Below are 24,993 nucleotides of genomic sequence, written 5' to 3'. Positions count from 1 at the left end.
GGACAGTATGTTTCTGATACAGACTAATATTGTATTTTGAGCAGGCATGAGCTCAGCGGGCTCCAATTCTGTAAAAGCTCCTACTTTCATAGTGCCATCAGTGGGATCCTTATGAACGGAATTAAAATATCAATCAACTATGTTGCTGGAGAGGAGGAACATGGACTGGTGTGTCTTATATTTTTCTGTGACAAATTAGGCTCCTCTAGATCCAGTGTTAAGATTCTGACAACCGTGTCAGAGAACCTGTTTTCTGCAGGGTTGTAGAAGTCGACCCTCACTTGAGCCCACGAAAGGTTCAGAATATGTATTTTCTGGTGTTATGTAATATAATATTTTTCTTTTACAATTCATGCACAGACCTTGTGTACCAGAATGATTGAAATTATTGTAATATCAGCAGCCATGATAAAAGAAAATGCCTTGGGTTACAATGTTTGTAGTGCACATCCCTGCTACATGTAATCATTGGTGTAAACACTACCTAAAGCATATGTCTATACTGTTATCTGCATCATAGTTATGGTATTGGCTGAATGATTATTTCCCCTCACAACCCTATGCCAAGCCATGTATTATCCTTGCATATCTTTAATTTCTTTAATTTTGCCCAAGTTACCAGTCATTGTATCTGCATCTCCAAATATGCTTTGGTCTTATACCTTTTTCCCTGTGATTCTGTATGGGAAGGGGAAGTTTACGCAATATCTTGTATCTGCCTCATTGCATAAATAAGGCTTCAGTTAGAGACCTACCCAAAGGGAAAGCAGTTGTATCGACATTAGCCTTGTGTGGGCCAGGCTGCCTTGTAATGTTGCTTTCTATATTTTGCTCTCTGGACAGCAGAATTAAAGCTTCTGCTTTGCTGCTTTTCTGCTATTTTTGTTAGTGACTAATAATAACATGGCAATCCTACAGACCCTGTTAGCAGCTATTGTAATTCATTGTATTCGTTTTCTAGGCCCCAAGTCTTTCTCTTGCTTGCCATACAATTAGGCCTGATTTGTATGTAATGTTTGCGTGTCCTCACAAAAGCCTTGCCTCGTGCATCAGTGTATGCCAAGCTAGATTTAACTTTAGCAAGTGATGTTTGGATACAGGCCGCAGCGATAAAACATTTCATGTGTATGCCTTAATCTTTAATTGTACTCAGTTCTAGCTGCACCCCTATTTTCCCTTCTGGTGTACATCATTTTCGTAAGGCCCTAGTTGGGTATTTCTGCAACATCTACTTTGTCTGTTGGTCTCCGAGAGCCAATGCCACTCATTGACATGTTCTTCTGCTGTCACATCGCAGAGGCAATAAGAAAATGCATGGGACAATATCCAGTCAAAAACTGGGACCCAAGAGAGGACAACTAGGAAGCAATTTACAGGAAAATCCAACGGTTCAATAGACTTACTCCACTGAGCTGGCCCTGAAAATTTGCATACTTATTTTTCTTTAACATTTCACATCATGCGTCCTAATCCAAGTGCTATTTGGGGTGTCTCGCCCTACATAAAGTTCTTGTAGACAGGCCTGACTGTTAAAGGCTAGATCTGTAGACCTGACTTCATGTATGAAAACCAAGACCACACTGACTGATTTTCTTCTTCCTTTTTAAATAAGGTTTGATATGTGAATCGTTCTTGTGCGAATACAAGTTTATTTGGCCAAAAACCTACAAATTGACTTGGTCTCCTTTGCCCCATTTACTCTGGGGTGTTTCAGCTAATGTATATAGGCATACATCCCTTTACAGTCCTTGTGAGTCTGCACATATAACAGTAATTGGCTTCCCTGTGCTCCCCAATTTGCATGAACTCTTGGGTTCCCCAGGTTTTGTATTTAATAGTTTTAACAGTCCACCTTTTTATTTATCTCCGTTTAGGCCACAAAGTATAGCTGTTGTTTATGGGCTGCCAATTAGTTGCAATTTGTGAAAATGACTGAGATGCATTTGTATGCAATATTGATTAATTGCAGTATCATTGAAGTGAGGTGGAGAGGGTGTTGACTTGGATTCGGAGCCTCATCTCTGTACATACCATGTTTTGCTTCAGTCTGACTACAAAACTGGCGTCATAATCTTTATTTATAGTCGGATTTGCTCTGTTTGTGTCTCATGCATAGCCGTGTGATTGGTGAATGCATGCTGACAGCTGGGCAGCAAATTTGGTTCAGGCTGGGGGTTGTGAGTTGTGCACGTGATTTCATTGTAATAGTGTCCCATTGCTCATCCTTATCCCTTGTCACACTGTCATTTCTCATTCTCATATTCTTTTCCCAGATTATTTGTGCAAACCTGAAGATAATATCTACAACATCGACTTCACACGCTTCAAGATTCGTGACTTGGAAACTGGAACAGTGCTTTTTGAGATTGCCAAGCCTTCAGCCTCGGGTAATTTAATTAACTTATGTTCCATTTGTGAAGCGGCAGGAGTGTAATCTGTCCTAAAGACACTTGTGCCTTCTGAACTTGAATTTTTTTCTTTTAATATATTTGGTTTTTTATTTGCTGCATCTCTTTAATTGTTAGCTTCCACCCCCCCCCCCCCCCCCCCCCCCCCCCCAAAATGTGTTATGGGTGGCATTCCATATTGAAAGAAATTCCTGTTTGGCCACAATAGAGTTCATAATGTTGTAAACTTTGGTGGTAGAGAACTTTTGTAGACTACCATTATAACCATAACGTTTACCTTAAACTGAAAACAGGATCCCAAGAAAGTACACTTGGAAACGAGTTCCTTTACCACATGAATATACTTACACAGCTGGTATCCTTTTCAAGGAAATCTCAAGACGTATTAAACACCAGTCAGTCATGCAATGCCCTACGTACTTCAACATCCTAAAGACTTAGAAGGGATCTTATAGCCGGTCCTAGTTGATGATCTCTTGCTAAACGCTGATGAGGCCAAAGGGACCGATTTAGATAGTCTGATGATGCCTCCTCTAGAGTAGCATAGAGCTGTTCTTGGTATTAAAGTTAAAGACTGACCAATTGAGTCCCGCGATAAGTTCCCACATTTTGTGGCAGGAGAACTACTTTGATGACGAGATGGTGAGGTCTGCTTGGAAAGAAATCTAGATCATGAAGCATAATGGATTTCTTTTCCTGGCAGTTTTTCCAGAACTGGAGGACATAGTGAACCAGAGCTGAAGGCAACAGCTGAGGTTTCCCGCAAACAGAAGTACACATATATAAAGCTCGAGACAGATAAAGGAGAAGTTAGAACTGAGAAGTAATGTTTAAGGCCAAATCAGTACCTTGTTGGGATGAAAAGGCAAAAATAAGTGGTATATCTGGCTACTTTCTTCCATGCGCATTGACTGCATGACTCTGCCATAAAATATTTGTATTATCAGAACCGATATGCTCAGTATATGCCATTTAGCAAAACTGTTGTGCCAAAAACGAATTGCGTGGTAAAATTTACTGTCGACGAGAATGCAGTTTTGAAATTGCTCTTACTAAATATATCACATCAGACTTGCTTACTACGTAATTCATGTGGCATACTATTGGAGCTTCGGCTTCACATGGGATGTGCTTTTCCATACTGGGAGTCCCTCTGGATCTCCTTTCTGATTAGCAGCGTGCAGAAGTTGCACATCATGGTCGGAGAACGGCTGATCTCCATGGTCACAACTGTCTATTTGCAGCTTAGGTATTGGGCGATGGCCCGTGGAGTGCCTCCGGTAGCAGTAGAGGGGGCATTGCCATGACAGCTTTGTATTTATTTCATGTTTTAACACGTAATCTTATTACTAAAGTTTGTGATTAAGTAAACAGTAACATAAAACAACTAAAAACTGCAAAAAAACAAATCCAGTCAGGGCTGATCAGTATTCATAAATATCAAGCCACAAATACACACTAGTATCAAGTCATATAATTAGCATCAAGCGTCCATCAGCATCTCAATATCCACAGTTTCAAAATGTACACACATCGCAACAATGATCCCTGTGTAATGAAAGGCTAGCCATGTGTTATAGCATATCCATCTCCTTTTATCAACTTCAGGATCAGCTACCCTTGATATAGAGCCATCATCTGCAACCTTTATTCCCACCTAGGTATCAACGTAGCCTCGGAGCCTGTCAGTATGCATAAGTGTTTGCTTTTTTTGTTACAAAAGACCACATCGCCATGGGATTCATAGGTCCTAGGAATTGAGCTCTTAAGCGAGACTCTCGCAGCCTGGTGCCTAGTGTGTACCAGTGCCCTGAGCTTTCTCTTGTCCCGAGAGATATTTACAACAAATACCAGTATCAGAGGAAGCAACATACAGGTCAATTGAATGTCTTTAATCTCATAAATGATAGAAACTGTCTCAGCCTGGCATGCCTTAATATGGGGTACGTGCCAAGCAAGATGTATGAAGTCTGCAGGATCTGTAGAGCTTATTTTGTGTTCAGACAGTTGTTTTGCATCGATTTGGTGCAGTCGTCTAGGTGTATAATAAACCCTATGAAGAAAATTAAAGTGTACCAGTCTGGCTCTGATTTATGTAGACTTGCTTAGTTTGCTCACAGCTGTCACCATATCTCAAAAGGGTAGGCCACCATCCATCGTGCTGTGACCTTGACATGTGCCACAGGGTTCATTTAATCTTTCATCCGGTATAACCTGGCGACCTACCCTCTAGTGTTGACTGGTAGATATGCCAGTCCGTGACCGTATCCATTTTAGTGTTGAATCGTTTTGGGGGGTGGTGGAGGGCGGCGGCATCCCCTCACTTCTTGCATTAGGTGACTGAGATTTTTGCAGATGGAAACACATTCAGGTGTGCAAATCGGTCTCTGTGGCATGCAGTTTAACACAACGTTGTGTTTTTCACAGTGGGTAGAGTACTAATCAAAAAAATCCGTAGTGCCACAAATAAGGCTGAAATCAATCTTGAGATAACTTAATCACCCATTGCAGCTACATAAAGGAGTTAAACAGAAATAAATGCCGAAGTGAAGCACCCAGTCAAGGATATTTCCTCTTTTCAGAACAGACTAGACTCTATATTATATAACGTTGTATCTGTGCACCTGACGATGGGCTGGAACAGAGTGCCCAGGTAACAGATTGGGGTTAAGAATTGTGTGGTCTTGTCATGGAAAGACTGTGTGCCTCGAAGACTGGAGTTGATGCAACAACATCTGGGTCGCAGGAGTTTTCATAAATTAAGACTGATACATGTTATCTTTCCTGGGACCCTTCCATCTCAACATAGTGGACCAGAATTTCAAATAACGGATGGAATTTCAAAGTGGCCTCAGGGTATGTTTGAGATACACCTCAGACTGGCTGCCCACCATTTTATTTTGGCCTGCCTTTTGTACCACCAGCGGACCAGACAGATAATCATGGTAACAAACAGAGAAACTGTCCCCTCCTTTTTAGAAGATAGTCATCTTTGCAGATTTTGCCATGCACACCGGTGTAAAAAGGGAAACCTATCTTGCACTCCTTCCACAGCTTGAAATGGGGCTCCCCCATGGACTCTTAGCCTAGACAACTGTGCTGCTTACTATGAATTGGAAGAATAACTTGAAGTCTCTTGGCTATGCTTTTATGGATATTTTTTGCCCAGGTGAATGTGTGAAAGCTTCTAACACCACATCTGAAAACCCTGCTAGATATGAGGACACAAACTTATTTGGCTGTTGAATGAGACCACTTAGTCTGTCAAAAGACGCTGGGCGAAGATCATGTACCGGAGGAGGCAATAGATTGAGATATAGCCAGATCCCTGCTATAAACCTAACCCAATGCTTGGCAGCTCACATTGATTTTGAAATGAAGCCCAGGATTGTACATTTGTCCATCCACCCCCCACCCACCAGGATGGGATGTAGAGGGCCACCCACTAAAGTAGATCAGTAGTGCAGTTTGAAGTAGTAGATAAATATCATGTTGGTTAGCTGTGGCACAACCCTGTGCAAGCGGTCTGCCTCAATAGGTTGTTAATTTCCTGAGACTCCCACCCTCCTCCTAGAAACCATCAGTGACTTTACTATGGGCTCAAACCCCCTCCGTCTGCAATGCCTATACTCTTCTATGGCTTACACTATTACTTTCTTAATGGTGTGGAGCAGGGATATGGGGCATGGGCCTACCTGTTTATCCCTTATAATTTGGCTTAATATAGGCCTTTAATAGGTGGATGTCCTCTTCCTTTCCAGGTTATCTAGTTTTCTTACTGACATTGGTAGAACTAGGTTGATACTGGGGAGAGATTGCAATCTGACTATAGTACCTCTACTGGACAAATCTGGATGGCCTGGTGTGGTCTTTGCTAGGGACAGGCCCCTTCTCAGAAATCTACTAGAAGATCACACTCCTGTGGAGACACTTGTATCCTTGTTAAAGGGACTACGTTTTGTGTTGTACGTACATGGCTCATGTTATCACATTGATTTCTTCCTAGTTAGTTTCTATTGTTCCAGATTTTTTGCTTGGTACTAGCTCGTAGGATTCTCCTATACTCCTGTATTTAGCTTTAGGGATCATGGGACCAATTACGCAACTCTGGTGCATGAACATCTTTACTAATGCCTCATGACAGTTGTTAATTGTAGATTTTCCTCTCGACAATGAAGGCTTAGTGATCTCTTACAAGACAGTAGGGGCTGCTGGCAAGGCCTGCATGAGATTGCACCTGAGAGAATAGGCTCGGAGAAGGAAAAAGGCTTGGGAAGTTCAAATGAAATTAGCGGTGGCCATAAGGGATATTGCAATCTGCTATGATGGGTCACAGTTCCCTTCTTCTACAGGAACTAATTGGGGCTAAGTGAGTTCTTAATGTGTTTTTTACACCATAAGTGGAGTATGCTTTACTCTGCTTAGAAAGAAAACAAGCATTGACATAGCCAATAGGGTCTCGCCTTTGGGACCTTTATACGTTTTTGGGCCACAGCGATTGGCTTTTTCAATGTTTTTAAGCTATGTTGAAAGGCTCTACAGTGCCTAACAAAAAAAATGAATGAGTTTTTCTGTAACAAGACTGGTGCTCATGTCAAGCGCTCTGCTACCTCGGGTCTAGTTCGAATTAAATAAAAAACTCAACAAATATATATATATATATATATATATATATATATATATATATATATATATATATATATATACACACACTCACAATACAAATTAAGTTGGAAGCATATGTTCGTAAAAACACTTTGGCAAATCCATTCAGAAAAGATGGAGTTGGCAGTTGATACCAATGCGTGTCATTTATCCTTAACCGACACTCTCTTTGAGCAAACCACAACCTGATTTCACGAACAATGAACGACAACAGCCGAAATAAATCATTAAGCACCTCGCGATTGTGGACTGAGATAATGGGCAAAGCGCGATTTTCATACCAATCTCACTAAATGTTTTCTTGCACTAAACAAAACTATAACAAAATACACGAAGATCAAGAGTTCACTATTTTAGATTCTTGTTACTGAAGAAACTTGTTAGAATTTGGTCAGGCTCCACGCTTTCCAGAAGACAGGTTTTGCTGAATACAAATTGAGGGTGGGAAAAGAGTCCTTCTATTACTGTACAGTGCTGCTATCGGGTCTCTCCAATAAACCATGGCCAAGTGTTATGAACCTCACGGCGATTTTGAGCAAACGTCGTGCTATGCTGTCAGACCCTGCCCATAATGGGGAGAGGCTTACTGTCATGCCGCCGTCCTGAGCCCACCACCCCTGCACTGCATCAGTATCCATAATGGGACTGCTTACTTTTCCTGGGGTGGGGTGGGCGGCAATGGGGTTTGTAGTGCACAAGCTTACTGACCCTGCCCAGCTGCCAAGCACCTCCAAGCTAAACGTGCTGTATCCAAGAACCCCTGGGACAAGCTCCGCGAAGCTCCAAGAAACCAACTCCGTCCCCCTTTCTCTCCTAACGAGGCAATAAACCCCGGGCACCGACCACGTCCGCCAGCGCTCACCTGAAGCCGCCATATTGGGACAGTGAGAGAACTCAAGGCCCCGGTCACATGATGTATCGCACGTGCTGCTGGAAAGGGGGGAGCGCGCATCACTTAGAAACAGAATGCGATGCGTATGACGTAAAGGAGCGCAACCGGAAACCATTTCTGGTCAAATGTAAGTCTTTCTTCTATCCTGTTCCTCTATGACTGGATTTTGACTGTTCCAACATGGCTACCTCGTTTCTGGGAAATGTGCCACGAAAAAGCGATGTTTAGAGTGGTCTTCCCCAAAGTGTGACTTGTCTCACCTCATTAGATGCGTGCATGTGATCTGTTTACAATTGTAAATAAAATAATCTCTATACCAACAAGCGTTCGCGCCTCGCGCAAAGCGCGCGTGCAGCAGCAGGAATAAGTGGAACTGATCGCACTGGACGGGAGGCAGATGGCAGCTGCCGCTTGCGTGAACGCAAGCTTGAGACCAGCAAAAGCCTCTGGTAGCACTTTGAAACCCCAATACTAAATATCTCGCAGAGCAGCGCATGCGCTGGCTCAGGCGAGACCTAAAAATGGTAAGTTCTTTACCCATTAATAGGATTCCACTTGTCCTCAGATCATACATTAGGTTTCTGAATTGTTGTCTGATGTCACAGTTGACAAGTTGACTGTGAATTAGAGCACTGAACTAGGCGGCGGTATCGCTTGAGGAAGAAATTGCAAAAGTAATCTAACATTTGCACTGGAAGAGCCCCACTGAGAAGAGGGTGAGGAGTGAGGTGGAATGACTGATTCCCAATAGTATACTACAAGACAAACCAGGCCAGAGTCTCAACAGTTGGCTAAAGATCCCTTATTTAGTGCCAGTTATAAACTTCTATCCTAACTGAAAACTGATATGAGAATTTTCACCCAAGTACTTGCTGGTAGACTTAACTTGATGAGCCCTGAGCTGACAGTATTCGGAATGGCCAAGATGAGATTGTGGGCACATGCTTTCATGCCAAGAAGGCCTTTACTGTGTGGGGTGGGGCTCTCTTATCCGGGCCATTGAAAGGGCTGGGCTGGATTGGAGGCAGAGTTCCTAAATTAGGTACTTAGGGTATATTCTAGGCCTGCCATGAAGGGCATTGAGATCCGTGTGTGTGCTCTCAAGATTTTGTTTTATGCAGACTATATGCCCCTTATGAACTCCCAACGTCCACATGTGAATTTCTTTTAGTTTTGTTATTGAGTTCACATGAGCACGGAGTGGGATACTCTCATCTATCAGAAATGGACGCCGTAATCCAAAAATAAATGGGGCTTTGTGAGGTAGGCTTCGATTCAAGTAATCGAAATTGTATGCTGTGCTGTATGGAGGCGTACGGCGACTACATTGAATCCTATTATTTGGCACAACCTTCCTGTAGGAAAAATGGTTTCTGTTGCAGTAACCCCCCCCCCCTACACACACACACAAACTTTTTGCCAGACTAGTGATGCACTTTCACTTGATGTGCCCTGGGTACCTGGTCCCTGCCAATCCGGTTCCCAGGGCCTGTGTTCTTTCCCCAAAACTAACCCAATTTGCATCTCTGGCTACAGGTCAGCCCCTGGTAAATGGAGGTACCCAGGACACTGTGACCAGGGAAGACCTCCAAGGGCTGCGGCACTCATTGTGCCACTCTTCGAGGCCCTGTACCTTTACACACACACACTGCCTTTGCAGGCTGCGTGTTTTGGTGCAGAACAAAGTGAATAGTCCACACGGCACACATCCCTGTGTGCCATGCCAACAACCCACTGCCCTGGCATAGATCATTCACCCTGCCCTCTGCCAGTGGTGAGGGTACAGGTGCATGAGCCCTGTACCCCTACAGTGTCTAAGTCCATTCTTCGACATTGTAAGTGCAGTGCTGCCATTAAGAGTATATGGTGCTGGGAGCTTGTCATTACAAACGCCCCAGCAGCAGAATGGCTAGACTGAAAACTGAGGCATTTGGTATCAAACTTCAGCACATTAAACCCCCACTGATGCCAGTGTGGGATTTAATGAAAAATGCACACACAGAGCATCTTATAGAAGCCCCCCTGAAAAATGACCAGCCTCTGGTGGGTTCCCTGACTGGTACACACCAGCCTGCCACCACAAGACATGTTTCTGGACCCCTAGGGTAGAAGCATTCGCTCCCTGAGCTCAGAAACAAAGCCTTTCCTGGGTGGAGGTGTTCTCAACTCCGTCAGGCCAGGAAGAGCCATCTATGGCAGGGGAGCTGCAAAGGCCTGGCAGCCTTTGTAATGCGACCCCCCCAGCCTCTCCTGCAATCAGGAGCAGGCCCCCTTCCCGTCTCCCCTCCTTTTCGACGGGAAGACAGGCGGGGAAAAAATAGCCAGCTCAGAAGGTGTGCCCACCTCTGCCAACTCCACCCCTCAGGTGGGGGAGGCGAGGTGAAGCCCTCTCTTCAGTGCCCGCCATCTAGCAGATGGCAGGCACTCCCCAATCAGGATTAGGAAATGTGCTCGCTCCTCCACGTGGGGTGAGCACACCCAGGTTGTAGTCACTCTGTGGTCAGTAGCCCATTGACTACTGACCTCGAGACCCTTAAAACACCCCCTAAATATAGTATTTAAGGGGCAGCCCTGAACGAAGAAGTCACATTCCCGCAACCTAAGAAGAAAAAGGACAAAAGAAGAGGCGCAGCAGAGTAGACTGCAGAGAACAACTGACTTGGCCCCAGCTCTACCGGCCCGTCTGCAGTTTCCAGAGATCCTGCGTCAAAAATTGTCTTGTCCTGCAGCCAGCGACCTCCAGAGCCCCTGGGAGGACTGAATGCCTTCAAGAACAAGCATTTGCAATGCAATAGGTCTCGCATTAATTAAGTTTCAGCTATTGGCATTGCTAAATATTGCAACACCAATTGCTACAAAAGTCTATAAATTGTAGGCCAAAAAAATGTGTATTTTTTTTTGTAGCAATGGTGGCATGCTGCGCTTTAGATGAATATGTTTAAAAGTAAAGTGCGCCTTACTGCGATTGCTACAATAGTTAATTGTGGATGCGTTAACAATTGATGTGTGCACTGATGGCTGGTGGTGTGTGTGCCGGTAGAAATTGTGCACTGATGGCTGGTGGTGTGTGTGCCTAGTGGAAGTGTGCACTGATGGCTGGTGGTGTGTGTGCCTGGTGGAAGTGTGCACTGCCGGCTGGTGGTGTGTGTGCCTGGTGGAAGCGTGCACTGCCGGCTGGTGGTGTGTGTGCCTGGTGGAAGCGTGCACTGACGGCTGGTGGTGTGTGCCTGGCGAAAGCGTGCACTGACTGACGGTTGTTGGTGTGTGTGTGCCTGGTGAAAGCGTGCACTGATGGCTGGTGGTGTGTGTGTGCCTGGTGAAAGCGTGCACTGACGTCCAGTGGTGTGTGCCTGGTGGAAGCGTGTACTGATGGCTGGTGGGGGTTGTGCCTGTAGAAATTGTGCACTGATGGCTGGTGGTGTTTGTGCCTGTAGAAATTGTGCACTGGTGGTGTGTGTGTGCCTGGTGAAAGCGTGCACTGACGTCTGGTGGTGTGTGCCTGGTGGAAGCGTGCACTGACGGCTGGTGGTGTCTGTGCCTGGTGAAAGTGTGCACTGACGGTGTGGTTGTGGATGTGTGCTTGTGGATGTGTGCTTGTGGATGTGTGCTTGTGGATGTGTGCTTGTGGATGTGTGCTTGTGGATGTGTGCTTGTGGATGTGTGCTTGTGGATGTGTGCTTGTGGATGTGTGCTTGTGGATGTGTGCTTGTGGTTGTGTGCTTGTGGTTGTGTGCTTGTGGTTGTGCTTGTGTGTGGTTGTGGATGTGTGGTGTGTGACGGGGCAGCGAAGGGGACAGAAGGAGAAAAAGGCACCGAATCACGGGGGCAGCGAAGGGGACAGGAGAAAACAAGGCCTGAATCCAGGACAGTTTTTCAAGTTATCTAAGTAAGATAAATGAACATAGAATTACTGTAATAATTATTTAATTAGTGGTCATATAACTGGCCTGGATGTGGCTTTCATGATTTTTTGTTGAAAACTCTTAATTTGACCTGACACACCATATCTTGCCTTTTGCCTGCCAGTAGCTAGTTACATGGTCCACTTTCACATTTTCAGCCCAGTGCCACATTATGTCTCCTAATGCCCAGCTAGTGTTGATAATTGACATTTGGCGGGATGTGCACGTCAAGGACAATTCGGCCTTTCTGTCTTACACGAACAATAAACTAAAGCCAGTTCCAACGGTGATGAGAACATCTGTTATTTATAGCACTTAGAAGTGTCAACCCCTGTGGTTTAAGGGTGTATTTATTTAGAACTAAGTTAACACGAGTTTTCTAACCACCTACTCTTAATGGAGTCAAAGGCTAGCAACATACAAGAGGACAATGAGACATAACGAGAGAGGCCACGTGAATGAACCAGGGAGACGCCATTTATGAATGGGGTAAATTATTGCATATCAAAAAGCCTGCACGGGTGTCTCCCAGAGTGTCACAATCCACAAAATCAGCCAAAAGATCGCCCTGAAAGACACGGACACAGTGTACAAACATTAGGAGGATTAAGTAAAAGAAACATGTGCGCCAAGGACACCCAGCAGCCAGTTCGAGGATCCATACAGTGACGCTGCCCTATTTGTTATGGAATAATTGTGAGGTTCGCGCGCGGATGCCGGCTATGTGTTACTGAAACGTTAACACACAGTTTAATGTGCCATCAGCTCTGGGATCGAGTGTGCTGCTGGCCCCGGAAGCGGAGTACGGAAAACGTCCGCCTGTGAACCCTGATGTGCCCAGGCGCCTCTGTGTCTCTGAGGGAGATGTACTTTTCACACTCTTGATGATTGCCAGGATTCACTGGTGGGCAAAAATACTCAAACTTTAGCTGCACAAATCAAATTTAAGTGCAAAAATCACATTTGGTGCCAAGTAAACATAATATTACATTTAGAAGCAAGGTGAGACCTAAAAATCACATGTATTGACCGTTAGAAACTCTATGACGAAGAGGGCAAGACACACATTGCATCCCTTTTCATAGAACTCATTTCGTCGTCAGACGCCTCTAGAAGATAGAAAGAATGCTTTCTATCAATCAAGTGCTAAACGGTTTGTCACCAATACATATACCCAAAATTCAAGCCTCCCCCCCCCTCACTCCAGACCATTACTGCACCGTAACCGGTCCTGACCTTTTCGTCTGCAAATCATTATTTTACAGAAGCCATCGGATGAACGGCACCACATCCAAAAAACGTCTTTAAACAACGCAAAAAGCCCGTTGTCGAGGATTGTTCGAGATGCAGGACTGGGAAAGAGCTGCATTTTTTTATACACAAAAGGCCTCAGTAAGGGGTGCTAGTTTTATGGAATCGAAAGAAAGAAGACGACAATTCCCAGAATTCATTTCGTTTCACGCGAAGGTTAGCACCTGCGGTTCAGACAGACTAAGCCCTTTGCACATCGACGACGCATTCCAAGAAAACGTTTTAGGGCGGCCACACACAATCCTGAAAGTTGGGACAGGGAGGGAGGACTTGCGAGAAGGGTGGTGCAATGTTCCTGAACCAAATACAATACATTACTTTGCTTATCACTTCGACCGCCTCTTCCACTTGAGCACCTACCCATGAGTTGAAAAATCTCCATCTTGAAAGCAAACCACCGCTAAAACAAATGTGCTGCTCAGAAGGTATCCTGTCCTCTTTTCACATAAAAAGAAAAAGAAAAAAAAACACCCACTCGTTCTTGTTTTAAGATGGAGCACACCTGGAAGTAAGGAACAATCAGCAAACACTCAATGAATAGTCATTTCTGATTGGCCCAACCGGCTTCCTGTTAACCAATGGTCTCGCATGGATTTTTAGCCAGTAAGTTTGATCCCATGGTAGTTTTAGAACAAGCCCGGCGGAGCGTGGCGCGCGCGCGCTTGGGGGCGGGGGAGCGGACCCTTTGAAGTGCTCCCAAAGGGCGGATTGCATGGCGGCACGATGCGCGTGATTGTGCGCGTGCTAGCCATGCAATCCGCTTTTTGGGAGCCTTTTTGAAACCCGTATTCTATAGTCTCGCTTTGCAATCGCTTACGCGATAGCAAGGCGAGACCTAAAAACTGGATCTCCTGTGAACAGCAGCTCTCTTCAGAAGAAACAATAAAGAAAGACTCGGAGCCTGCTGAGGAAAAAGAAACCAGACGCCTGGAACCACCACTGCACCCGTCGCCTACGGCCCGAGTTTGAGTGGCCCACCGGTCCCAGCGAGGTCCCCTAGCGCTCCAGATTCTGAGTCCACCGTGAGTTAACCCCTCCAGGACTCCCCAGCGTTGCCTGCAGCCTTCTCACGGAGACCTCCCCCCAACTGCGAGTGGCCCGGTAAGGTGAAATTTGATCTCTAAAGACACCCCTGCATCCAGGTGCCCTGGAGAAAAGATCCCGAGGTGCACCTATGTCCTCGAGCCCTCCAACTTACCTGGCCAGCTGTTGGTTCATCCCGGAAGTCTTCCTGGACCGAGCCTGCAGCTGAAAACCAAAACCGAAAATCCCTATTGAAAACAGGACACCAGACGCCAAAACAGCACCCTGCACCCAGCCGCTGCTACGGGTGCACACTGTGTGCTAAACCGGATCCCTCTTTGCCCTGAGCTTAACACCAGTGGCTCCCACAGCCTTGTGGCCTGCTCGTCAGCAGCCCCCAACCGGAGGCCCCCTATCCCCCGTTGGATAACATTGGGCCTCAGCACTCTTCACCCGGCCGCACTAGTGCCGCTGAGGGTGTAACAAGAGTGCATCCCTCATCCTGGGGGACCCCGGAGTCTACCCCCAGAACCGTAACTCCCACTACTAAATACTTACCTTAAAACTGATGACACTATTTTCCTCCATAGGATAACATTGAGTTGGAAAAGTTTTTAAGTGTGGAGTTTGGAAACCTAAAGAAATTCTTTAAAATTGCACTAACTAACAAAAACGATTTTTCTTACCTGTTTACAGGAAATGTCCTAGAGTAGTGTCCAGGTATACTACTCTGAGTAAGAAAAATCTCAAAAGTAACTTACCAGTAATTTTACTGAAAAGCCCATTCAGTCTATGTACTGTATTTACAAAGTATTGCATTTCTCTGAAACCAGAGTTATAACTGAATATAGTTACAGTGGTTTAATTGTAAAATGTTTAGAGCTACCAGTTTAATAGACTTTTTGAAAAAATGTTTGTAATTCGAGCAACGCCCAATGAAATGTTTCTGCACAGGGATTTGCATGGCATTAAAAAGCTTGGAGACCTCTGACTTGGAGCTATATGTGTATAGTGGAGCTGGGAGTTATTTCTACCAAATACTTATGTTGTAACAGATGTTTTAGTGAGTAAGACTACTTAGATGTAGGGTTAGTTAAGGACATAAATGCAGTGAGCCCTGCAGGCAGACTTATTTCAGAGCATTTATTTGGTTATTGGCAAGACATTAATACAAGGCACTATTGCATATTGAATAAGTAAAAATTTGTGGTAATGGATTGCCTTCCTTTTTGTTGAAGTGCATGCAAGGTAGGGACTTGTGGAAGAACTTGCGGAGTAGGGGTGCCAAAGACCCAAAGGTTGTAGCTGCAGAGTAGTTCCTCACTTCCTTATCTGGTTCTGTGCAGAGCCTGGGTGTATCCGAAGAGTTCCTCCACTCCTGAGCCCAAGCTATCCAACTGCGGTGTGCCCACTGTTCATCTGCCCCATCGCTGGTCAGTTTGAATCTATACAGGGAGTCTCTTTGAGTCTGACTGGCTACCAGAGTGTGGATGATGCTTAGTTCGGTCAGTCATGGCTAGAATATAGTTGGGTAGTCTGAAGAACTGCGTTGCCAATGTTTGACATTGTATATCTGAGGTCTCCCTCTAGCCAAACACTTATAAAATAGTTGTTACTCATCAACACCAGGTCAAAGTAACAGCGGGTTCAAGAAGAGTTCTCTGGTCTTCGTTGGAGCTTGTGAGTTTCCCAGATCAGTGCATAAGTAGCTCATCTATTCCCATTCCCCTCCCTCCCCAATTTTAATTGCACCGTTTGCAGGGCAGCAAAGGACATCAGTCTGTTGATAATGGGTTAGGACTTACAGCAGGGGAGTGAAGGACACAAAAGTGGACTAATATGCTTTAGCAGAAGTGTGCTTTTTGTTTACCTGCTGATCATTGTGATGGCAAACTTAATTCTGACCCAAACAAGGACTCTGGTTCGAGAAACCAGTTCACTTCATTGGTAAAGACTGTAATCTCAAATGTATTGTACTTGCAGGATGAATGACCCCATTGTTCCCCCTCCCCCCCGAATTTCCTACCCCAAATTCTTAGAAGTTTTACCCTTATACATTACCTAATCAAACGGGATAGCGCAAAATCTTTTGTGTGGATTATACCATTCAATAAGACTTTCATGTCTGCATTGCAAACAGCAAGGATTGATTTTAGTTATAAAAATTGTAATTTTAGATTTTAAGAGTTGCTGTACAGTTCTGTGCTAAGTTTGTGTTTCTTCATCTTCATTGTAAGATACTATTTTGTTCTAAGACTATTAGCAAAATAAACAGCAATGTTACTGACGTCAGCCTATAAGATAATTTGACTGCAGAAAATAGTGTAGAAGAAAGCAAATACTGAAATATGAGATGATTGCATTTCTTCAATCTGTGCACCTCTGAAGGTATTTCTGCTCCCTTTCCACCAGAAACAGCTTTTTTTCTGGTAGGTCTTTCTTTTGTTCTGTGATTTGGTTTCCCTGCCAGTATTTTGTTTCTGTGGTAATATAAATGCAACAACCAAACGTTTTTTTATTTATGTTCTAGAACAAGATGAGGATGGCGAAGAAGATAATGTTGACCCTGATACAAGCGCGGGTCGTTTTGTACGCTATCAGTTCACTCCAGCTTTCCTCCGGCTCCGTACAGTCGGGGCAACGTAAGTAATTTTGATCCCGGTCGTTGCCAGTTCTTAAATTCTAATACCACCTTATAACCCCCTCCCAGTTCTTACCTCCTGCATGGCAGAGGACAGTACCAAACCCGCCCCACCCCCCTCCCCGGGTGACTGAATTTGTGTTGGAAAAGCTAAAGCGGTCTTTCCTTACCCTGGGAGATCTGAATTGAGCCTGTCCTTAAATACTTGTTTCCTACTACGGGTGAGACTTGCTCATTTTTATGCACACTATGAAACCAATCTTGGAATGTTATTAATTTGATTTCTTGGCCACAAGTCTTTGTGGTAGTTATGTCTGGTTTAACAGATGAAAGCACCAGACTATAGCTCATACTAGTGCAATAATTTAGTTGTTGTGTCAAGTGGTCTCACTTGGGCAAAAGAGGTGTGCTAGACGAGTGAGAAGATCCTTGGTGTCCTTTACCTAATGAGTTTATTTTTGACCTGGTTTACAGAGTTGAATTCACAGTTGGAGACAAACCAGTGACCAATTTCCGAATGATTGAAAGGCATTACTTCCGAGACCATGTGCTAAAAAGCTTCGACTTTGATTTTGGATTCTGTATCCCGAATAGTAGGAACACTTGTGAACACATCTACGAGTTTCCCCAGCTCTCAGAGGACCTTGGTATGAATCTTTTCACCATCTATTGGAAAATTGAGTAAATGTATACTTTCTTGGTGGCTGTAAGTAGCAAGTATCCACGAATAAGAAACTACTTCTGCAAACTGATGTAAAGATGTCCTGAATAACACATTAAGTACTTGTGATGTGGATCAATTTGTACTTCGAGGTTGGGTTTTGTGGTATCTAGAAAGCAATCTTTGAAAGTCCGTTTTTGAAGAAAGTCAGTCCATTTTGTACTACTGCTTTTTGATTCAGTGACCATTTGTAAATGAGAATGCATAGCTTCACGCTGACTAGGTAAGTTTTACCCTTCGAGCAGGGATGTGGAATTCCTATAGCCCGACGCCCGTGGCATATTGTTTGGTGTCAAGGGCAACAAGTTTTCATGTGTATTTTGTCCTTGGGACAAGTAGGCCCAACCCCTACAGCACAAACCCTTTGGCTGCCTGTTTACAGTACCTTATTATGGATGAGAGTAAGGCATTGCCTATAGCTAAGGCAATATTTATCTCCATGTGTTAATGCTGTTAAAACCTGTATTTATGGTTCATGAATGCAAAACCTTTATTATTAGGGTGAGCACTCTAAGTAAATGTTGTAGGCTCACACTGCACTACTGACAGTGGTTCCAGTATAAAAATGTGAACACACATTTTCAATGTTTATCAATATGAGGCTATTTATAATGCTCCCAGAATGATCTCTGATTAGAGGCAAATATTTGCAGGCGCTTGAAAGCAAGATTGATTCTTTGCTTAAAAAAACAAATTCACTTAAAAAAATGCAAAAACATTTAGCTAAACTACTGTGAAATTTGAGGTACCATTTCTTTGCAGCATCATTTAGTAAAATGTGTTGATGTATGCTAGTATTTCCCAAAAATATTCATCATGGAAAATCAGTGTAACCAGTTTTAATAAGATTATGGGAAACATAAAAATAAACAAGCATTGGTAAAGCCAGTAAGTCTGAAATTGTTGGTCAGCCTGTAGGTTTTGTCAATACATGACTTGTTTTGGCACGGTTTTTGTCAAACCTTATTGGTGTGGGAGCTGCCAGGCTCTCACCATTATAACAAACATTGGCAAAAGCAAAAATAGTTTTTGGTCTCAAACAGCATACTTTGCCACAGTAGTTCCTGGCACTGAACAAAATGACAGTGTGTTGATATGCTCCTTGTAAAACAACAGAATGTCATCACTCTCAGTGAATCTAGCAGAGAGAGAATTTTAGTAAACACAAAAGGCCATTGTTAACACCAGACCCAATTAGGGCCCAATTATTAAATGTCTCAAAAGTGCACCAATGTCCTTGCATTAAGTGCAGATATGAGGCTTTCATGAATTCACAAGACTTTAGACAAGTAGGCCAAGAATTAGTATTCCTAGAAAATATTTGTGAACTGCATTTTAGCATGAGGAATATGCATGTGTAGATTTGCTCATGCAAAAATCTGAGTGTTTGCAAGTTCACTTTCCCTTCTACCACCTTTATTCAAAAGTCTGGAAGAAGTTTTATGTCCACTGTCGTGAGTATATTTCAAACCTTTCTACGTATGGGAAAAGATTAGAGAAGAGTTGGTGAAAACCCTTAAAAGACCCAAGTTAGTAGGTTTGCACAGACTCAAAAGGGCATTCCAACTCTGGAACTAAAGCTTTCAATTACCTTCAGCTCCAGTATGTAAATTTGCGAAAACGTGGCAACATAAGGGAATTGCTAGTATTCAAACCCTACTATGGAAGGTGCCCTGGCATAATCAGAGAGGCTACTTCAGAGCTCTTCTATAATGAGATTGCTGCCATAATTTGTCGCCACATTACATGGCACAAAAGGGACAAGTGGGTTTTGTTACGGACAAGTAGATTTATGAAGCAACCTGCCCCATGTACAAGTAGATATTTTATTAAATTCGACACCCGTTAGAGATATCTAAAACACCTTTATGAAGGACGCATGGGTTGGCAACTTTTTAAAATCCTTTATACAATCTTTATCAGCATGACCACGCCATTGTAAATGCTTTTGGTATATGCACAAATGTGGAACTAAAGGGATTAATATTGATTACTCACTGAGTTCGGTAGCGAGAGTGTTAATTAGCCCTGATTTAACAGTCCCACTTTTGGATGCCAAGTTCTGTGAATTCTAGTGTGGCACAAGTCAAGTAACTAGTGTAAACCTAGAAAATAAGGAACCAGCCACTGGTTGCTCGTGTCATGACTTTGTGTAATCTTTTAATATTAAGGGCTGTGCATCTTCCAGGCACAAACCCACACTGATCCATGTGGATTAGTTTTGGTATGAATTGGAGGACCCTATTTGCCAATAACTCGCTTAAAATCGTATAATCCGTGTTTAATAGTGAAAGGGGGCGACATCCTGCCATTTCTTTGCTGTCCCTGCCTGGTTTCGGCAGTGAGACCACTATTGCTTGCAGTGAAGTAGGCGGAAGGGAACCAGTCTCCCAACAAGACTTGATACAGTCTCTGTAAATGTGGAACCTAGTAATGCTGAATACGTTACATAAAACTCTATTGGCAATCCGTCAATCCCTGGTGTTTTGTTGCGGGGTAGGTCTTTGGAGCTTGTAAATATGCCCTATGATGTGGTCATGGCATCGAGAACCTTGAGTACACTCACAATCGCAAACATCCCTAACGTCGCGACACCGAATGCAGATTGCTGATACTCAACCTAAATTGCTGCTTTCCCACCCACTTCTAAGAACTTCTGTCGAGGGTGAGACGCGTTAGTGCGATTAAAATTACGCAAAAGGACTTAGCGAACGTCCATCTTAGTTGAGGGTAAAACACGCCCGATCCTGCAAAGGATAGAGCGGTTTCGCTACTACTTCGACGGCCATGTTGGATGTGGGTATAGTCAGCAAACCCTTTAAAAGAAGGATCGGATCGCTGACGACGGCCATATTATGAATCGGAAAGTCTTCAGTTTGAAGGTGGTTCTAGATTACTTCGGCGGCCAAGTTAAGTGCCGGTTAAAATTCTACTCTGGTTAGCAGTCTGACACCATTTGCCTCACTAAATATGGCAGCCTCCATGCAACCGTGGGTCGTGTCTCTGGCTGAATCTTTTGACACTGAAGATGTTTCTCGCCCGGAGAGCGTTGTTTGCGATCTGCCGGCCCCAGGGAAGCCGCCGTCTTTCGGGTCATTTCTTGAACAGTCCCCAGAACTCTGATGGAGATGGAGACGCCCTGGGTCGTTCTCCATCTCCTACGAAATCAAGTCAAGAGTCTGGGAATTGTAATCAGTTGCGATCTTTCGATGAAAGCACAGATTAAATCGGTGGTATCTGCTTGTTTCTTCCATCTTCGAAGAATTCGCAACATTTCCAGATTTCTGACTCTTGAGGCCCGGACTCAGGCCGTCCTTGCCTTGGTGATGTCGCGTATTGATTTTGCCAATTCTCTCTATGCTTGCATTCCCGCCTATCAATTACACCAACTTCAATTGGTACAGAACCAAGCCGCTCGTCTTGTACACGGCCAGCCTAAATTTCATCATGTGAAACCCATTTTGAAGGATCTTCATTGGCTTCCAGTCTTTCAACGTTGCCTTTTCAAATTAGGATGCACCATTTTTAAAGCCCTTTGGGATCTTGGCCCATTTTTTATTAGGTCTAGACTGTCACGCTATACCCCCTCTCGTGTACTACGTTCCTCAAACTTGAATCTTCTGACGCCTTATTCTTTTAAGCGCAAGAAACACGGTGGTCTTTGTTTTTCATTCCTGGCGCCTCAATTCTGGAACACCCTTCCTTTTGATCTTCGCTCATCTTCTTATGCTCAGTTCAGATCCACTCTTAAAACCTGGCTGTTCATTCAAGCTTATAATTAAAACACTTCTCTTTCCTCTCTATCCTCTCTTCTTTTCAACTGTCTGACTCTGCTTAGCGCCAAGAAACCGTTTGGTGAATGTGCGCTGAATAAATATCTTTTAACATAACATCTCTGCTGCATGCACAGGGTCGGGCTCTAATGGAAGGACAAACGAGGAGCGAGGTGACTATTGGATATGTGTTGATATGGAGAAATGCTAACATTACGATGGGGCGGTAATAAATTCACTGGAATCACGGTAATTTGTCATAGCTCCTAAGAGTACTTTAATCCTTCATAAGGGCTGTCAACGAGGATAAGGCACAACAACCAGAGCTGCCACCTTTGGGATTGGGGAACGGGCTTCGAGTCTCTGCATTTGCTCATTTTGTGATTCTAGGCAAATCACTTACTCCCCCGTGCCTTCAAACAATGAATGTGTGCTTGTGTAATGTAACTGGTGCTCATGCATAGCTCTCCAATTCCTTTGGGTCGAGTGTGTTTTGTTGTAGTATTCGCATTGTTATGGATGCATCTTTTATGGGACTTATAGCCTATAATAACGGTCACATTACCACTCTTAACAAATTTGACATTCCCTCAAATAGTTTGTTTAAAATGTACAAAAGCTGGGTGTGGATCCAGAGCTGAGGCAATGAAGTGCCTCGTGCACTTATTTGTGTGCATCGGTCTGCATGTGACATTGTGTCTCCCCCCTAATAACCATTGTTGCTCCTTGGAAGCTATGCCTTGGACCACCAAAACAATATGCTACTCCTCATCATAAGGGGCTTATTCCTGATACAGTTGTCAGTTCATGATATAATAATGGCAGTGGAATACCTGTGGTCAGGGCTTTCAGTGGGATGAAAAAAAACTGGGGAGTCTCTCAAAGGGGCGTGGCCAATGGAATTTAGGTTGGGGCTTAAACACGTAAGCAAAAAATCTGTGCTTAGCATAGTGTGCCGCCCGACTTGAATTTTGCTGCTTCTGTCAATGCATCCAGATATGATACAACAAGTAACATCATACCAGGCAGGCATGACTATTGCCTTTGTCAATGGTTGTTAGTTGCATAAGATAAATAAGCAGCAACTATTGGCTTGTATATAATATTGAAAAAGCTTCCACTTAAAGCCCTGGTGACACCACGACAATGTTGCTGCTCCTGATTTTCAAAAAGAGAAGAGAAATACAGAGAGAAAATGACTCTCCTTAAAGTATTTCCCTTCCACTGCAACGCTCACCTGGCATGACGTCATGCCGTAACTTCTCCACTAATGAGAAGTGAACATGCGCACATCAATGTGCCTGCTGTCACTACAGTCTGGTAAACCAGCATTGGCATAGCCAATAGGTCTCGCCTTTGGGACCGTATAAGTGTTTAGCCATGCAACACTTGATGTTGTTGCACCAAGTAAATTGTGCTGCATAACTCAAAACTTATAAGGTCCCAAAAGCGAGACCTATTGGCTATACCAATGCTTGTTGTGGTCTGCTGTCAATTGTGGGATTCGCAGTCCCTCGAAGAAAGATTCAGATTCATAGTCTGCTTCAGAAGGCTCTACCGTTGCTGCATACAATGTCTCATAGTAATTTTTAAAAGCAGTATTTATCTCAGAGTGCGGGCAGCGGTCCCCTCTTGAGAGGTAATTTCAGTAATGGGAGCCATCAGCGGTGTATCTTTAATAATCCTATCAAGGAGCGAACCCGCTCGGTCTGCTTCTGCATGCTGCTTTTGTGTGTATAGGCAATAGTCTATAATTCTGCATGTCTTGTATGTGCCTCCTGCAGTTTGTCCCTATTTATGTCACTCGTGACTGCTGCTTGTTCCAGGTAGCCCAAGCTATTTGCAACTTCCGCAAGCTCTTTGACTAGTGAAGAACGGGCCCCCACTTGTGTGCTAATTGCTACCCCCCCGTATCACAGTTTTAAATGCTTCCCATTCCACTTGACGTGTACTAGCAGTGTCTGCATTTCCTACAAAATAATTAATAATCGCTGTAAAAAGGGAGCTGCTAAACACCGGATCTTCAAGAAGCGAAGGTTGGAATGTCCAGGTCTGGATTGGTGTGGGGATCTTACCCACCCCCCATAGTAGTGTAACTTCAAGGGAGTTATGGTCCGATAAAGTTTTGCCTAGGTACGTGGTGTCTATTACATTGGCAGTTAAACGCATAGAACAGAAGTTCTAACTGTCTAAAAAAAAAACTCATTCATGTGATATTCTAGCCGATGGTATTCTAGCCAATGGTATATCTTGGTTGTCCGCTTCAGTTTGTTACGTGAACAGCATCATCATAGGGTCTTAGTCGTGCTTGCCTCCACCTGGAGGATGATCAACTGGTTATTCACAGTAGTGATCAGAAAGTATAATTGTGAGCGTGAAGTTAATTTAAAATTACCTCCATCCCTCTGGTTTGAATTTATTCTGTCCGGGATGGGGCAAGGGTAAAAACGAGGGTGGTGCGTGGATAGAAGAGCTACTATTTTATAGCACTTGTTTAGGAAACATGAGCGGTCGACATGTTTCAGCCCCTTCGGTGCCCGTTTGGGTCGAAGGGCTTTCTTCAGGACCAAAATGTTGCAAGCCACGTTTGCGTGACGTGCGAGGGGGAAGTTATTCACTTACCCTTCTTCGCAGTGTGTCAATTAATACACTGGCTTGTTATGGGTCAATGGTACCTATAACGTTTTGGGGTGCATTGTAGGCTCCCTTGGGGGACAGGCAGAGTGGATTTGCTTCTTTGTGAAGTCTACGACGCAGCTTGTGCTATCTCCGTCTCTGGTGCCCCGGTGTCCGTAATAGACCTACAGAGCATCTGTTTGTGGCGCCTGGGGAGCAAGCATGACTCCAAGTTGTGAAGCAAGTGTTCTTATGCATCTGAAGGTCACCTGAGAAAGAGGTTAAACTTTACGTTGCAATTAGTGGGGTAGGCCTTGGTCAAGGCTTCCCTAATCAAGAAAGTCCAAGACTAAATTGGAAGACAAGGGCAAGTTGAGGAAGAACAGCAAGTGCTCCTGTAGCTCCTTGATGCCCTGGTCCAGGGGAAGGACACAGTGTGCAGTTGCATCAGCAGACTCCTACTTTGGTTCCCTATTCCCAATACACCCAGAATTCCCTGGGCCATCCACAGCAGGTAGTGGACTTCAAGGTGGCCATTCTGTTGATTTCCAAGTTTATTCTGGGTCTCCTTGATGCACCTACCACCACCATTGACCCTTCTGATTCATCAGCTTGGCTTCCTTCAGTGGGCCCCTCCCTTGTTCTGACTAACCCTAAAAAAGATAGCCCTCACATCGACTGTGCTAGTCCTGTCTCCACTATTCTGCTACATGCTTACTGCCTGGCCCTCTGTTGGCACAGACTACAATTCTGGAAGTGGTTTTTATCTGATCTGGAACACTATTCAACCAGAGGCTCCCCTCTGTCGAAGTTATCAAGACAAAGGCTCGGGCCCATGAATACTCTCTTGCAGGCCCTTGGCAGCAATACTTAGGAAGTTGGAGGTCATTTTGGGTCAGGTTAGGCCTTGAGCATGACCAACATGAGTAAGACAATACACGGTTGATAATTTTTCCCTCAAATTATTACACCTTTACCTTGCCAGTAGCTTGGATACTGCTCCACAGTTGACCCTACCTTCACACTTGGGGCTTTCTTTAG

The 24,993-nt window shown here is 44.1% G+C and overlaps 1 protein-coding gene across 1 annotated transcript in view; it reads left to right on the top strand.

Annotated features, from left to right (window-relative positions):
• Window positions 1-24,993, top strand: part of UNC119B (unc-119 lipid binding chaperone B) — a 41,206-nt gene that overhangs the window by 4,520 nt on the left and 11,693 nt on the right. Inside the window, exons 2-4 of the mRNA XM_085636313.1 lie at window positions 2,274-2,387; window positions 16,732-16,843; window positions 17,317-17,489. Coding sequence (XP_085492439.1) covers window positions 2,274-2,387; window positions 16,732-16,843; window positions 17,317-17,489 — 399 coding nt within the window. The remainder of the gene's footprint in view (window positions 1-2,273; window positions 2,388-16,731; window positions 16,844-17,316; window positions 17,490-24,993) is intronic.

The sequence above is a fragment of the Triturus cristatus genome, chromosome 11, assembly GCF_964204655.1.
Source record: "Triturus cristatus chromosome 11, aTriCri1.1, whole genome shotgun sequence".
NCBI classification, from domain to species: Eukaryota; Metazoa; Chordata; class Amphibia; order Caudata; family Salamandridae; genus Triturus; species Triturus cristatus.
Note: the sequence above shows the minus strand (reverse complement) of the source record. Positions and strands in the feature narration are given on the sequence as shown.